The 15,722-nt window shown below is 46.2% G+C and overlaps 1 protein-coding gene across 3 annotated transcripts in view; it reads left to right on the top strand.

Annotated features, from left to right (window-relative positions):
- The window catches only part of STUM (stum, mechanosensory transduction mediator homolog), a 50,944-nt gene that overhangs the window by 21,420 nt on the left and 13,802 nt on the right, over positions 1-15,722 (top strand). For all 3 annotated transcript variants that reach the window (XM_068405156.1, XM_068405173.1, XM_068405164.1), the window contains exon 2: positions 13,808-13,987. In XM_068405156.1, the coding sequence (XP_068261257.1) occupies positions 13,808-13,987 (180 nt within the window). The remainder of the gene's footprint in view (positions 1-13,807; positions 13,988-15,722) is intronic.

Below are 15,722 nucleotides of genomic sequence, written 5' to 3'. Positions count from 1 at the left end.
AGAGAAACACCATCTTTGTTTAGGTTGTGAAGTCTTGTGTTGCAATGTCAGTGTCAGGGTTAGTCCCCTGCCCCCAGTCTGATGGCTTCTCAGTAAGGCAGGAAAGGACATTTAAAAGTCTGAATCTCATCTCAGCTGCATCCTTTAACATTTAAATAAGTGCTTCCGGCAGTCTTGCATAGGAGAGTTGAACCATTTTACCATTGTCTCTAACCTCATTGTAACCTATTCAACGTGAGAATTATAAAAAAGAATGGCAGGCAAAACGAAACTATGATAATTTCCAGTTTCTCTTTGTATAACACTTTCCTTGGTACATCTCACTCTATATAAATCTTCTCTAACCTCTGAATAATGGTGTCCTTGAATCATTGTATAATAGAGGTATTACTTTTCATATTTCACTCAGAGCAATTATGTGCTATATTGTGATGTTGGGAACTCGGTTCTTTGTGATATCTACAAACAAATGCGTATGCATTTTTATCTAATGCTGACCAGTAGCTAGATGGCACATACTGGAAATTATTTAGTAAAGGGAAAATCCGTCCTGTATGGGAAATAGGTCTAAATCAGATGCTATTTCCTGCAAATTGGGAATGCAAGAACTCCTAGAGATGGAGGTGTGCAGGGGACATTCAGATGAAAAGACTACGTGTAAAATCCAGCAAGACCACTTACATTGCTGTGCAAAGGCCCAGGCCTTGATGGACATGTCTTGGCTGGCCAAGTGGCATTAACTGTTTGTTGATAACCCAGCCCCTGAACAGGACCCAGTATTTGTCCGTGTTTCTGACCTGCTCAACTAAGCTGTGGTGTTTCCCTTGGCTTTGCTTTCAGACAAAAAAGGACTAGACCCTGCAGGGATGATGATTTTATCCAAGTTGATATTTCTTTTACTTTTAAAGAAAGAAGGCAGTTCTATATAAAGTGCTATTTCCCCTTGGTACAAAGGCAGCTTCCCCTCAGAGGCTGGCTGAGCTCGTTGATAAAAGCATGCATGTGCTCAGGGGAGCAATGTCAAAGTAGGGGGGCTGTTGGCTTGAAGTTCACCTGTTTTGGCATGATCAGCAACTCACAAACATGCTTTCTGCTCAGGTGTAGTGATTGCTGTGAGAGTAATGGCACCTGATGTTTAAGAACCAGAACAGTTCTTCAGAAGTAAATTGAAAAAAAAAATCATTAAAATCCCTGTGTTCAAGAGCTGTTAGTTGTGTAGTGGCAGAAGGACATGGCTCTGGGAAATGAAACTGAAATAGATCAGCTAAGCCTTGCATAGAATAAAGTTACTGAAATATCATAGAATAGCTGAGGCTGGAAGAGACTTCTGGAGGTCATCTAGTCCTTCCTCCAAGTGGGTTAAACTACAGAAGGTTGCTCAGGTCCCTGTCCACAATACCACAGGATACCTGCTGGTGCAGATACAGTGCAGTAGTCTCCATAATCTCCACATTTTCTCCACCCTAATAAGAAATCTTCCTTTTAGAAAACTGTGCTAGCTGGGCTGAATTCATTTGTCTTGGCTTGTGCTCATGTTCACAGAATCTGTAAAGTCATGGGTCACTCCAGCCTGCTCTATTTATGGAGCCTGCACTGGGGTGATGTCAGGCATAAGGTACCCCAGCTCATTTCTCCACTGCCAGCAAAGACTTGCTTTTGTTGGTCTGCATGGGGCCTTTCCATGGGGAGCCAAAAAGGCTCTGGAAGACTCCAGATCTTCTTCCCATCTTTCCCATAGGACCAAGACTATAGACAGCAGGTCATGTGTAGAGGCTCACTCTGGCCACGTGCTTCACCTCTACAATTAAGCACCCACCCTGCTCACCAAAGAGAGTGTGGGTTGGTTGCAGCCCATCTCTGTGGGGATCCTTGTCCTCCTCATCCCACACTGCTCTTCTACAGAATCAGTTGTGTTTGAATCTGCTGTTCAGGGATGTTAGTGTGGGAAATTTCAGTTAAAATGGATACAAGTTAAGCTGCAGAAACTGTTCCCTACCATTTTGTTGAATAGGATAAAATGGTTTTATATTCTCCATTAGGTAAACTATCATGAAATGAGATTTTTGTTTGTTATCTCTCTGAATCACCTGAAGGTACCAAAGCCAAACTTAGAGTGTAAAGCATCATCTACTAAATATTTCAGATGTTATGTACATGAGTAAAACTGCAACTTTGCAGTGGCTTTATTAGGTAAAGTGCTTTACCTTTCATCTAAGACAGAATAGTGCTTTTGTGAAAACTGTCCTTTAAAAGCAAGACCTGCTCACTATTTGACTTACGCTAGCACTGAACAAAACAGGGATACAGCCCCATCATATTAGGGGCATGAAAGATGGTAAATTCCTGGAGCAAGGACTGTCTAAATAGAAAAGACACTTGAAAGTAGAGGTGTTAACACCTTAATAATATTACTCCTGCACCTCAAGAATAAAGTTACAGCTTCAGAATTATTTAGCAAGTGGCTGTAAAGCCAGGACTGGATTCTCATCTCCCAAATCGTATTCCAGACTCCTGGGTACAGCACTGTACCTCCGGGCTACGGAGTGCAATGCTATCATGTCCCCTTTAAGTCCCTGCTTGCGGCGCTTTGGCTCATAAAATGCATGCACTGAGTTTTCTGGATTTAAAAACGGTCTTTATATTGGTCTCCTGCACACTTATCACTGCAGATCTCTGAACATTTACGTCACAGTTTTGTTTTACATTCCTGTGCTACTTAAAAGATAGCTCATACTTTGGGGTGATTTTGGAGGCTGGCACACTTTATTACATTACCGTTTCAGCTGTCCTGATCTGTAGCAAAACCTCTAATTGCTCTGCATCCCCATCTAACTTTCTAATAAGATTAATTCTGTCTTGTGTCTTTGCAGTCCCTAATTAACATGATTTGTCTTCACAGTTAAGGACTCCAGGGTATCACAGCAAGCTCAGATTCACCACTCAGTGAATCTTAGAAGTAGTTAATTTATCCTTCTACGAGCAGGGCAAATGTGGTTAGGTGGCTTCAAAGGGCTAAATTAGTTGCAAGGCAGCGATCAGAAAGACAGAGGAGGAGGCAGCGGTGCTGCAGACCTCACCTTGAGCTGTGGCTCCTTGGCTGAACGTAGACAGGCAGGGCAGGAGCAAGAGACCCTGCCCTGCCCTTAGCCTGCTGCTTTCCTTCTGCTGAATTAGAGCACCCTAAGATGGGCACTAATGGCACTTAATTAACCTGTGGGAGGGCAGAGGCAGGAAAACAAATAAGCACTTGATCTGGCTTCACCCAGTAAAACAGAGTGCCATTCTTAGCCCTTACACTACTGTGGAAGCTGAGACTGGAGGGTCACACACACTCACCTCCTGCTCTGTGCCCAACAAGAAAGAGCTTTCCCTGATACAGGCAATTAAGAATAAACTTCAGTTCATCACTGTATAATTGGCAAGAGCCTTTATGAAAGTTCTTGAGAGCCCATAGCCTTTTCCTCATTATTTTTCCACTGTTCAGCAGCTCTTATTTCCAGGGGCCTGGTATCAGAAAGCCAAAGATCTTTCCTTACAGGTGGTTTCATGGCCACTCTGAAATGAGAAGAGGCTCTCTCCAGACATTCTGCTCTTGAAGGTTCCATGTTTGTAAAGTTTGGATGAAAATCCACATCCAAATTATTTCAATATCAATAGCATAAAATGGAACGGCTTGAAGTTTGTTTCTGGATGTACATCAAGAAAACAGAAAATTGATTTCTGGAGGTGCTTGAGAATTGTGAACTAGGATCATAGTCTTAAAAATAAGAGATACTTTAGTGGAAGGTTGTTTCTGGGTCCTTGGTTCCTCTGCCACTTGGATCATGAGCTCCTGCAGCAGGTGGGTACAGAGCAGCCTGGGACTGGGAGAGCCATGGCAAAGCACCCATGGATGTTCCTGGGTAGCAGGTGGGAGCAGAGGGGAGCGAGAGGTGGAATGAGCACCTTGTTTAATAGTAGACAGTACAAATACAGAAAGTTCTGCATGGCAAGAGACAGCAGAGAGAAACGAGCAAGTAGAAGCTGTTTCCATGAAACAGAGCTTTTAAGTTTCTGATAAAATTACAGAGCAGCAGGAACGCGCCCACTTAGGGCAGATGAGCTTATATCAAAGTGCCCTATGCTGTAAACAGTGGTCATGCCTTTTGTTCTCCCATGTTTGTTGTTATAATTGGAAGCCAATTACATTATTTCTCTCAATGCTGGCATACTTAATAAGGATGCAAATTAAAATTCTCTCCTCATTCCATTAGCGAAGAAAAAAGTAAGCATCAAGTAGAAGCAAGTTTGCAGTGTCTCAGTTCTTTTCATAGCAGTGCCCCCAGCTAGCAACAGAACAAGGGACACATCATTTATCCTCCCTGGCTCTTTGTTCCCCGTCTGTAACATGCAGGCAGCCTGTGGTCTGCTTCATAGCAAACATCTACCTTACAAACTGCACAGTACTGCTGGGGAACCATATTAGCTTTAACCAAGCCAGTCTAGCTGTGGGCAAGAAGCAAGCCAGATTAGTCTACATGGAGCTCAAGCTGCTAGACTGCTCACTGTGCTCAAAGGATGACTTCTTTACATCCAGCAAAGCATCACTCTGTACCACCAGAGCCAGCAGGACAGGTGTAGTGAATAGTTACGGTGTGACTTGGACATACGGCAGTTCTTGAGTGACCCAAACAGGAGCCAGAAGAGGCTGAGAAGGAAGATGCCTGCTAGTGAGGTACTAGCATTAAATCGGGAGGCAGCCGGGAGTAAGCGACAGATTGCTGTTGTGTTCAGAGGGTTGACCTGAGCGTCAGCTAAGATACTGTGATAAGTGGCAAAGAATTTCTCTTGTAGCATGTTATCTTGGAAGTATGGCAAAAGGTGATATTTCTGGTGTAGATGGTCTTATCTTAAGCAATTAATTTTCTGTGACTGTAGGAGGTAGGTGTTGTTTGGTGCACCCTTCCCATTTCCTATGTCTAGGTTTCTGTGTAGCAATATTTTTCCCCCCTTTACTTCTGGGAAATTACAAGTTCTCTCTAGTATTTCCTACTATTATAAAGCGTGATGCAAAATGTCAGTGGCAGTTCTGGGACCACATCTGTTATACAAGAGGGGAAAAAATTAGTTTGGGAGTCAGGCAGGTACAACTTGCAAAAATAATTCAGCAAACAGCAAGTCCTGGCAGAAGTCCGAGGTCTGCTCCACCACTGTGGATGATGCAGTGGGGCCCTGCATTGCCATTCAGCAGAAATTCTCCAATCTCAAATACTCCAATTTTAAGCATCAAGTCAACAGAACTAAACTGTAGGACTGGATTGGAAAACTTCACCCAAGGTTTGTGGAATGTCTGGCAGTGGAACAAGCTGTACTGCAATCTCACTATTTATGGGTGGCTGCTTTTAAGTGTTCAAAACATTACAGTGCTGCAGAGTAAAAATAATATCGATGGCTCCATGTATAATTAAAGCTTTAGTAAGTCACTTCACCTTCATGCAGCCCCCCCGACCATGTAATTTAAGATTTTGCTGTGTATTTTTAGCCTTAGAAGTCTGTGAAAGTTTGTTGCAGTGAAGTTTTGAAGTCCATGTTAAAAAACTCTACATTTTCAGAAGAGTTAACTTTTTCTACATTAAATATGAGGAAGATCTCATTTTTGATGCAAAGGCAGTGCTATCTTACTTGCACGTGGGCAGTCTTCTGTAGATGCTACATAAAGACTGTCAAGTCTGTTCTGACCGTGTGATACAAACCTACTAATAACAAACAGATGCAGAGCTCGGTGCTGGAGCTACAGGAACGTACTGAAGCAGTTGTGATCAGTCATGGGCATATAATGCTTTGGGACATGCTGGACATTTTTAACGTGCGTAGGGAAACCAGAAAGCTAATCCTAGATACAGCCCGCCTTCTGCAGACTTTGGAGCTGGAACAGATCCTGTGGAGACAAGAATTGCAAGCGCTAGCTCTCACTTGTCAAGCGACTGTATATTTTTGTCCATAGCGATGCCAAAAGAACTGGACAGAGCTAGAATTCACTTTGAACGTCCTTCTGATATGGAAGGGGAAAATAAAAACAACGTGCCGACTGAAGCTAAACAAAGCATTTTTAACAGCAGGCCACGGAGGAAAATTCATGAGCTACTCTCCATGGTAACATCTAGGTTCTGTCACGTCTGCTGCCTCCACTCTCTCCTCCTTCCCTTTCTCTTCTCCCTCTCTGACACTTTGGCTCCCACTGTTCTTGCCCAGGTCCTGCCCGCACCACTGTCCACGGGACCTGGCATTTGCAGGCGATCGCTTTGCTGCCAGGTACCTGCACATCATTGTTGATGTCCCCCCACCTTGCAGAAGTGCTTGGTACCGCTGGCCTGTGCAGATGGGATTCAGATTTTCAATTCCAAGAGGTGCTGCCTGGGACCAAGCAAGCCTCCTGTTTTCTAAGCTGTCCATTGCTCCCTCCTACTCCTCTTCACCCTCAAATTGTTAAAGCCACCTATCTGCCCTAGCCCCCTTGCACTGTATTTGGCAGGGGTAGGCTTTAGTCTGTTTGGATACTGGAAAGGGGAAGAAAGCTTGCCAATAGCTGTTTAATCAAACTTGAGCCTAAAAACCAAGCTTTTAAGATGTTGGTCTAACCCACTATTATTTCTAGAAGAAAACCAGGTAATTGCACAGAGTCTTGGCTTACTTCCATGGCCAAAACGAACTACAACGGGAAGGACATGGGGGATGCCACTGACACTCAGGTTGCATGTTCTCTTGGGTTAGACACCTAAATCTTGCTGATGCTGCAGCCTTGTGTTGCAGTCTTGCCATCTCTACGTTCTTTATATTTCAAGAGAAACAAGTCCAGCACCCACTAGCAGGTGAAGAATTGCTGTGTAAATGACAGCCTCCATACTCTGGACTAAGCACTGGCCCCAACCCATGGCGGAGGCAGCATGAATTCTTCAGCACTCCCAAGCTGCTTGGTGCAAGAAGGCCACTTCTGCTGGGTGCTCTGCTTCAGGAGTGCAGCTGTAGTTGTGTGCACCTATTTTCAAAGGGGGCTGAATGGCAAGTGGCTTTGCATCTTCCATTGCTTGCTTTGAGTGCCTCTGAGGAAACTGGGTGGGAATACACCTCCTGACAAAGGAGCACATCTGGCCACAGAGCCAGGCCCAGGTAGATAAGAATGGTTAGCTTCCTCAAGAGGACACCCTCCAGCCTGCTGCACCTCTACTTTTCCTCCAAACCAGAGAGATTCACTGCATGCCCTCTGCTCGCAATCACAGCTCTGAGCAGACCGTGGGAAGAAGAGGCACAGTGGAGACCCTGACAAGAGTGCTGCACTTGCAGACTGCAAGAGCCATGGTAGTTCACACACAGGTACCTCAAATGCTCTTCTGGACCATCCTTTTCTGTTCAGAGAGCTATGATAAGCTTGGAAAGAAAGCACTGCTATCTCAGAGGGTTTAGGTAGTAACACTTGTGCTGGCAGGTTCTTTCGGATGCAGCCTAAGCCCTAGTGAGTTCCAGCCAGGTGGAGACAGGGGACACTGGTGAGGACTCACACTGGCCAGAACACTTCCAGGGTGTTTCACTTTGCATCTGTTTTCTCAAGCAAAGACATAAACAATTATCTGCTTTAGGAAATTTCAGCAGATAGTCAGCCTGAGTGTTAATGCTTTGCAACTTCATTTTATTGTGTTGTTAATAATGTCCTTCCCACAGCCCAGCTCTACCCACCTAAGCAGACCTAAGCAGAGGGGAAGGGTTTTTGACATCAGCAGACACTGCTGTAGCTCTTTCTTAGGCAACTTCTAGTAGTTCTCTTTCCCTCATCATAACCCAGTTCCAAACCCATCATTTCCCTCATCATAACCCAAAAAGCTTAGCATATGGATTGATGCCAAGGATGAGAGTCCTCCACAACCAAAACAACTCCTTACAGGTCAAACCAGAGTATAAAAACAAGTTCATGACACTTAGGAGCCAAGGACGTCTTGACCAATAGATACCACATTCACTGTAATACCGAGGAAACAAGTGCAATCCTTATTACTCTTCTCGCACAGTTTTTCTGACTCACACAAGCAAGAACCAGCACGTCTCATGAATTTTCAGCACATCCACAACATCTGCCTCATATGCCTGCCAACACTGTTTAATGACAGCTAATAATCATTTTACTTAAAAAAATTCAAAGGTGCATCAGATGTGTCCCCACACAGAGCGCTCCCCTGACAAATACAGCTACACAGGTACATCTCATCCCCACAAAATACACACTCAATAACTACATCTCCCACCATCGATCCAACAGCCTTCCTTGCTCCCACAGATGCCTCAAATTTCATTCCTCTCTCCTTCCCACCTTTGCCTGTGCTTACCTGCAGCTGTACTCTAGCTTCTGAGTCATGATGTGGCCCCATTTTTCCCCTCTCAGAGCAGGAAAGGAGGGACCAGCCTACTGCCTTATTTACTCCCAGTGCTATGAGGGAGCATCTTAAATGACCTCCCAACTTGTGGGAAGAAGAAGGGCTGTTTCCCAGCCTCTCCCTGGCTCCAGGCTTTTGTAGGGTTGGGACCATGACCAGCAGCAGCAGCAGCAGCAGTAGCTGCTCTACATGCTGCTACTGACTGCAGTAATTTGGGCTTCTGTGGTTCATCCACCTGTAACAGAGCAGCTCGTCAGATGTGATTTCCTTGCAGCAGAGATGCTTTCTGTTGTGAAGATTCAGATGTCTGGTAGTCAGTGGGAAGCCCACTAACAAGATGTCTGGGTGCTCAAATTACTTACACTGTGGCCATCGGTGTCTGGTCTCTCTCTGGTTTGCACCCTGGCTCCAGCCAGGCTTCTACTTCTGATGTTTCTGGGAAGGTGCCATCAGAAGTTTGCTCACAGACATGTACTCCACATGAAACACGCCAAGCTCCATGTCTGGCTGAAGCTCCTGCAGGACTGACCAGGATGGGCTTTTTTGCAAAAACAGGAGAGAAAATCTTCTCCCATGCAGCTTAAGGTACTCCATAATGCAGTCACTGCTGCACCGAGATAGCACAGAGGAGACTGTGCTCAGGACAGGCCATGGGCTTGAGCTCATGTCTTCTGCCACCCCAGAAGAGTGACCCAAACAGTAATAAGCCAGGAGAGCTCTCTCCAGCATGAGAGTTTTTCCTCTAAGAGAAAAACTTAGAACTATTCCTCTCTCATACTATTTTGGTGTAGTCTGTGAGGCCAGGGACCAGCACGTGATGCTCTTGGGAAGGCCATGTCTGCCAGGGTACCCGCATAAACTGGAGAGGGGACTTTATCCTGTGGGACAATGGACCAGAGAGGAGACCAAGGGGAAAAAAAACCCTCATTTGTCTCTCCCTTTACGGTGTTGTCCTACAGATAACACATCTCCTTTGTGTTCAATGGGTTAAGCTGTTGAAAACAAAAAGCCTTCCATGTTTACTGGTGTAATCTAAAAATACCCTGATTCTGCTGACAGCAAAAGCAACCACAGGCTCCCAGGGACTCTCTTTCCTTGCCTAATACCAGCTGGGTGCCCCGGCTGGCTGACGTGGCCCCCAGCGAGACGAGATGAGTTGAAAGAGCAAGCTCGGCTTCCCATCTCTTCCCAGCCTCGCTGCACATGGTGCCTTCACCCTCTGCCCCGCAGCTGCTCCAGAAGGGCAACCCTCAGCTCCCACCCATCCCTCTGCCCAGCCCCTGGTACTGTCTGGTTCTGGGTGCCAGTGGGCTGCATGGCTTGGCCAGGTGTCTGCAATGGGCCCTGATGCCCCATGAGGCAGAACTAACAGACTCGTTAGGTAGCGTAGGACATCTCTCCACCACCTCCCCTCTGTCCCCAAAGAGGCTGTATTAATTCACGATTTAGAATAACCCCAGATTTTACTGCATTTTGAGTATTTTTCATTGGGAAGATGTAAGAAATGCTTCATATAATTTACTTATCTCGTGTTATTCTGGCATAGCTGTAGGGGATTTTAGTTTACATCTGCTTGCAAAGTTGGCAGTTTGTGTCTGCTGGTTACACTCACGGTCCAAGACCTTTTTGATCAGCTGATTTATTTGGCCAACATCACCCCAGCAGCAGTTTGCGTACCGCGTTTACGACTGCTAGGCTATGGGTATTCAGGTGTCTGAATGCTTGGTCAGGAAGGGACATGGTTCGGTGCCCCAGCTCGGACACAGTCAGGCAGTATCAGCAAATACAGCTTGCTTGCCTTCCTCTTCCTCCTCCTCCTCTCCACCTCTCTGCTTCCACATGCAAATGCTTCCATATTCGGCAATGTGTAAATACAGTGGCTTCTTAAGGGGAAATCATCTACCTTGACACATGCATTTAAGACTCTTTTGCTTCACATTTTAAAGCATATGGGGACTAGAGCAAAAATACTTCCATCTTATGTCTGCTGGCACGTCTCAAGTCTTGTATTTAGAAATGCCAACAACCTCCCAAAGATTGGCTAATCATAACTAATAAAGAAAATGCACTGGCATTGGAAAATGAATTGGCTCCTGTCAGTAGGCAAGTGGCTTGAAGAGGGAATCGGAAGCCAAGGTTCATGAGATTTTAATCCTAGTTTCTGTATCAATTCCCTGTCCAGAGAGGGACACTTAACTGCTTCGTCTGCTTTATTCGCTTCTGAGTGGGACTAGACATTAGCTTAGTCACTGTGGTGTTTAGGGGATTAATTAGCTAATTCAGCACCTCATTCTAATGATGTAAAATTCTTAAAAGCTTCACTGGAAGGATTTGAAGCTGTAGTTTAAGAACTATTGCTCATTTATGACCTTTTTTGCAACGTATCTTGGAAGAGTTAAAGGTAAGGCAAGAGGGGAAGATTTTTCATTTTCATTTTAAAGAGAGATACGCATTTCCATTTGGCAAGATCTCTCATCCTGATTCAAAAATGTAAACACCCGTTTCTGATCTTGCCTCAATCCATATTTAATCTCAGAGAGTGCTGTGGTGTAACTTTGCAGAGAACGGTTTCAGGAAGCATGGGGGAATATTCCAGGCTTCCTTCTGCTTTGGAGACACTATAAAGGAAGAAAAAGGTGAAGAGGGGCAGAGATCTCATGTAATCCCACATGGAGGACACAAAAGACATGGAAGACCAAGCCACAGAGCAAAAGATAGCCTTTCTTTTAACAAGCAATGGAGAGATTTATACAACATCCTTTGAGATTAAAATGATTTCCCCTTTTCCTCTGTGCAGACCCTTTCATTTGGTGGATAAGGGGATGAAACAGAATCACAGAGTCACAGAATGTTTGGGGTTGGGAGGGGCCTCTGGAGATCATCTAGTCCAACCCCCTGCCAAAGAAGGTTCCCTTAGAGCACGTTGCACAGGTTCACATCCAGGCAGGTTTTGAATATCTCCAGAGAAGGAGACTCCACAGCCTCCCTGGGCAGCCTGTTCCAGTGCTCTGCCACCCTCACAGTAAAGAAGTTTTTCCTCATTTTCAGATGGAACTTCCCATGTTTCAGTTTATGCCCATTGCCCCTTGTCCTGTCACTGGGCACCACTGAGAAGAATCTGGCCCCATCCTCTTGACACCTGCCCCTAAGGTATTGGTAAGCATTGGTAAGATCCCTCCTCAGTCTTCTCTTCTCCAGGCTAAACAGACCCAGCTCCCTCAGCCTCTCCTCATAAGAGAGATGCTCCAGTCGCGCCAGTCCTCTGATCATCTTTGTAGCCCTCTGCTGGACTCTCTCCAGTAGTTCCTGGTCTTTCTTGAACTGGGGAGCCCAGAACTGGACACAGTACTCCAGGTGTGGCCTCACTAGGGCAGTGTAGAGGGGGAGGATAACTTCCCTTGACCTGCTGGCCACACTCTTCCTAATGCACCCCAGAATACCATTGGCCTTCTTGGCCACAAGGACACATTGCTGGCTTATGGTGAACTTGTTGTCCACCAAATCTCCCAGGTCCTTCTCCGCAGAGCTGCTTTCCAGTAGCAACCCGTAGGCAACCCTGCCTATGAAAGCCAAACAGAGGGCGAAGCCCGGGGAGGATTTCTCACATGGGAGAAGATGCTGCCCCTCTCCCTGCCGGCGATGCTCTGCTGTAGTGCTGCCTCCCACTGCCCCAGCAGCCCTCACCCACTCCTCTCCATCACGGTGCCACTCCATGCCCGGCTTCAGTGTGTGGCAAAGGGAGCGGGTGGGAGTATGAAATCAGATTGAGACAGTGGCAGGAAGACAAGTGTGGTTTTAGGAGCTGGTGGAGTGTTAGGAAGATGCTGGAGTTGAAGCCTGCAGAGGATGGTGAGATTAAAAATAGTCTGTAGCCAGCCTTCCCCAGCATTTTGATATCTTAACTGCCTGTTATCCTTGTGACCCACTGAAGAAGAGGCAGCAATGGAAGGAATTATCTTGTCCACCACCCTGGCAGTGCAGGACAAAATGGTATTTTGCTCCTAACCAGATCCTTCTGCTCTCTCTGTCTGGTAAAGGTCTTCCAGAAGGGTGTAAACTGAGTGTTTCCTCCCCATCTTCAGTCAAACCAAGGGATTCCCTCCTTCACCCGAGTTCAACAAGACACTTGTGTGCACTCAAGATGAGCTCATTCATTCATATCTTACAGGGTGTTTGCAGGTTTCCATCCTTTGATAGGAAAAATGGCATTTTTTTTTGTAGAAACCACTGGAAGTCATGCTACAGGATTTTTAATTCAAGACATTCATTGAAGAAAGCATTTCACAGAACTACGTTATCCAGTACAATGCACATTACACCTTTGTACCTACCTTAGCAATGCTGTATTTATATTAAAAGTACCCAAAGCCAATTCATAATGATAAGAGGTGTTGAAATGCATAGTTAGATCGGGCGACTGAACCTCCTGGCCAACAGCTCGTACATGATAGGGGTCAGAAACCGTTTCCTCTGCTCTTTGCCCACACTATCTATTTCTGCAGGTTGGTTGTGGGACAGACAAGGCTTCCCCGAGCTGTGGGTTTCAGCTAGCCCAGGGCATCAGCTGCAAATAAATGGTCAGTTTTGTCCAATGTGGTCAGTTCAGGAAGAATCTTTGTAAAGGCTGCTGTGGTGTAGTTTTGTTGTTTTTTTTTTTTTTTCCCCAGCTTTAACTGTCGTACATCAACAAGATACTTCATCTGAATTACTTTAGGACGTCTGAAGGGTGTTTGCAAGTTTTGTAAGCTGGTCTTAAGCAGAGCCAAGGGCTGCAACCCCAGGTCGCCTGGGTCCAGCACTGGTTTAGCTGCTTCTGCTTTGTTAAAACATGCTCTCAGGTAACAATTTGTGACTGGGGAAAGCGTTGTGCAAAGACGCAGTGCCAGATTAGCACCCCATTTTTTTTGTATGCTCCTTCTAGAGCAGTGTTTGTGAATGGTAACAGACTGACAGACCCGTACAGCTTTCTAGAGCCAGTCCTGCTCTAACTCTGGGTGCAATTTTCCCTTTTAGAGGTTCTGTGTAGTAAATGTTCTCCCCGAGGGAGAGCCACCAGGCAGAAAAAAAGCTCTACTGGTATTTCCACAGACACAGAGCTCTCCCTTGTAAACTGCCTGCAGTGCATAAGTGCTTACTGTTGGGTGGGGAGGAAGGAGCCAAAACGCAAAGAGAGTTTTTTCCATCCTGGTTTTCAAGTGTATGTATTGGTGTAATTCAACGGGAGACAGCAGCGTGTTCGAGTGAGATGTGGCTGTGCCTCCATTGTCCTCCTGTAAAGCACTTCCAGCTTTTCAGCACTGCAGTGGGAGCACAAGAAGTGGGATGCTGTGAGAAGTGAGTCTAAGGGAAGGAATTTGGCAAAGCTGTGGCTTTCACTGGGCGTTTTGTTGCTGCTCTCTCCCTAGGAACGTTTGTATCTGCTTTCACCGTGCTGTGCGGAGCCCGGACCGACCTTCCCGATAGGCACATGTGTTGTGTCTTCTGGCTGAACATCGCTGCTGCCCTGATTCAGATCCTGACGGCGATCGTGATGGTTGGCTGGATTATGAGTATATTTTGGGGGATGGACATGGTCATTCTCGCGAGTAAGTACAGCGCACTCACCCCTCCGCTCCCCAACTTCTCCCCTCCATGGCTGTGTTGCTGGGTCCCAGCTAATGCCCCTGCAAGCCATCGGGTTGCACTGTAGGGAAGAAGAGTCCTGGGATGGGCTCTGCAAGTCCATGAGAAACACAGCAGGCCAAGGAATTGCTGTGAGGCAGTTGGGATGGGCCCTGTGACGCATCTGGGAGAGCCTCCCGTCCCACCACGTGGGTTAGGATCTTCCTTTCCCCTTTGTAAAATGAAAAGTGCAGGAAGGGGTGAGGCCTCCCAGCACTGTGAACTCTGCTGTCTGGAACCCCTTCTGCCCTGGTCGCATCTGTGTACGTGTTTGAACAAGAAAGCCCTTTCTCCCTCATGACTCTGGCTGCATCTCTCTGGTTAGCGAGACCTTCCCACAAGGCTGGTTCTGCTCCCGGGGAGCACGCAGAGTCAGCTGTCCCCAGGATAGCCCTGGGGACTCTCCTGGACCCTCCCCTTCCTCCCCAGAATACATTTACACAAAGGCTTTTTTTCACGTTTCACACCAAGTTCTTAGGCTGAACAGGGCTGTTTAGCTACTGCTAGAAGGATTTCCCCTACACCCTTTAAGGAGCCTCCAAAACATTAATCTAGGGGAAGAAGAGAGGAATCCTTTTTTAAACATACATGGTTTAGGTCACCCAGTTAGTATACATTACCGATCTAGAATACAGGCTCTGTAATTTTATCTGCTAAAGACTTTTACTGGTGTAAAAGTTGTATCATACCTGTATCATATCACCTGTATCATACCACAGAGAATTAAGGTGACAGCCTCACCTCACCTCCAAAGCCAGAAGCAGCCCACAACTCAGGGTGCTGATTGCATCTGCAAGACCCCTCTCCCTTTCCAAAGGCTGGCAGAGGCCGGTGGGCATTGCCCCAAACCAAACAGGTCTGAGATCCTTCAGGCTGGCAGGAGGAGTTCCCAAAGCAAGCGCTTCTCCCAGAGAATATCTTACCAGCAGCTTTTGCTTTTTTGTTTTGAAGGGGCTCCACTTTGTCATCTCTGCTGATGACATCTGTGGTTGCATGACAGATGAGGTGAGAGGATCTCAGGAAATTGCCAGACACCTGCCTAAAGATGAAATGGATGAAATTGAAAAAAACAGCAGGAAAAAAGTGCGTATCTTCAGGTGCCAAACCCAGGGCTTAAACCCTGTCACCAAACCACCAGCTAATTTCTGAGCCAGCTTCAATTTTAAGGGCAATTCCCATGCAGGGCAAACGATGGATATTAGAAACCTGAACATAAGCAAGGCAAAAGGCTTTCATCAGGACCAAGGCAGCTCTGCCCTTCATTTTTCCTTGCAAACCACCTGCCAAGTTTCCTCTCAGATGTACCAGCAGAGCAGAGGTAGCCCAAGGTATTTCTGAGGATAAGTTGTGAATCAGTGTACATATGTGACGTGTCTTTAAGAACCTCCCCAATTTGTGTGTAATCCCATAATTACATGTTCATAATCATATGCTCTTCTGCTATTCCTCTGGTGGACAGCCTCTGCGTGCGGTTCGCTGTCTGGCAGGACCTGGTTCTGCAGTTGTGGGGAGAGGCAGGAAAGCATCTGTCCAGATAAAGGGCTACAGCTGAAACTGTGACTTGCTTTCCTCCATAGTCCAGTTCATGTATGTCCTCTGGGTAGAGGGGCTGGGGCTTAGGAGGGTCTTACTGGTTTTCCAGTTTGGTAGCTGGGGAAA

The sequence above is a fragment of the Nyctibius grandis genome, chromosome 1 (assembly GCF_013368605.1).
Source record: "Nyctibius grandis isolate bNycGra1 chromosome 1, bNycGra1.pri, whole genome shotgun sequence".
Classification (NCBI taxonomy): Eukaryota; Metazoa; Chordata; class Aves; order Nyctibiiformes; family Nyctibiidae; genus Nyctibius; species Nyctibius grandis.
The sequence above is the reverse complement of the archived record's forward strand: the minus strand, read 5'-3'. Positions and strand labels throughout refer to the sequence as shown.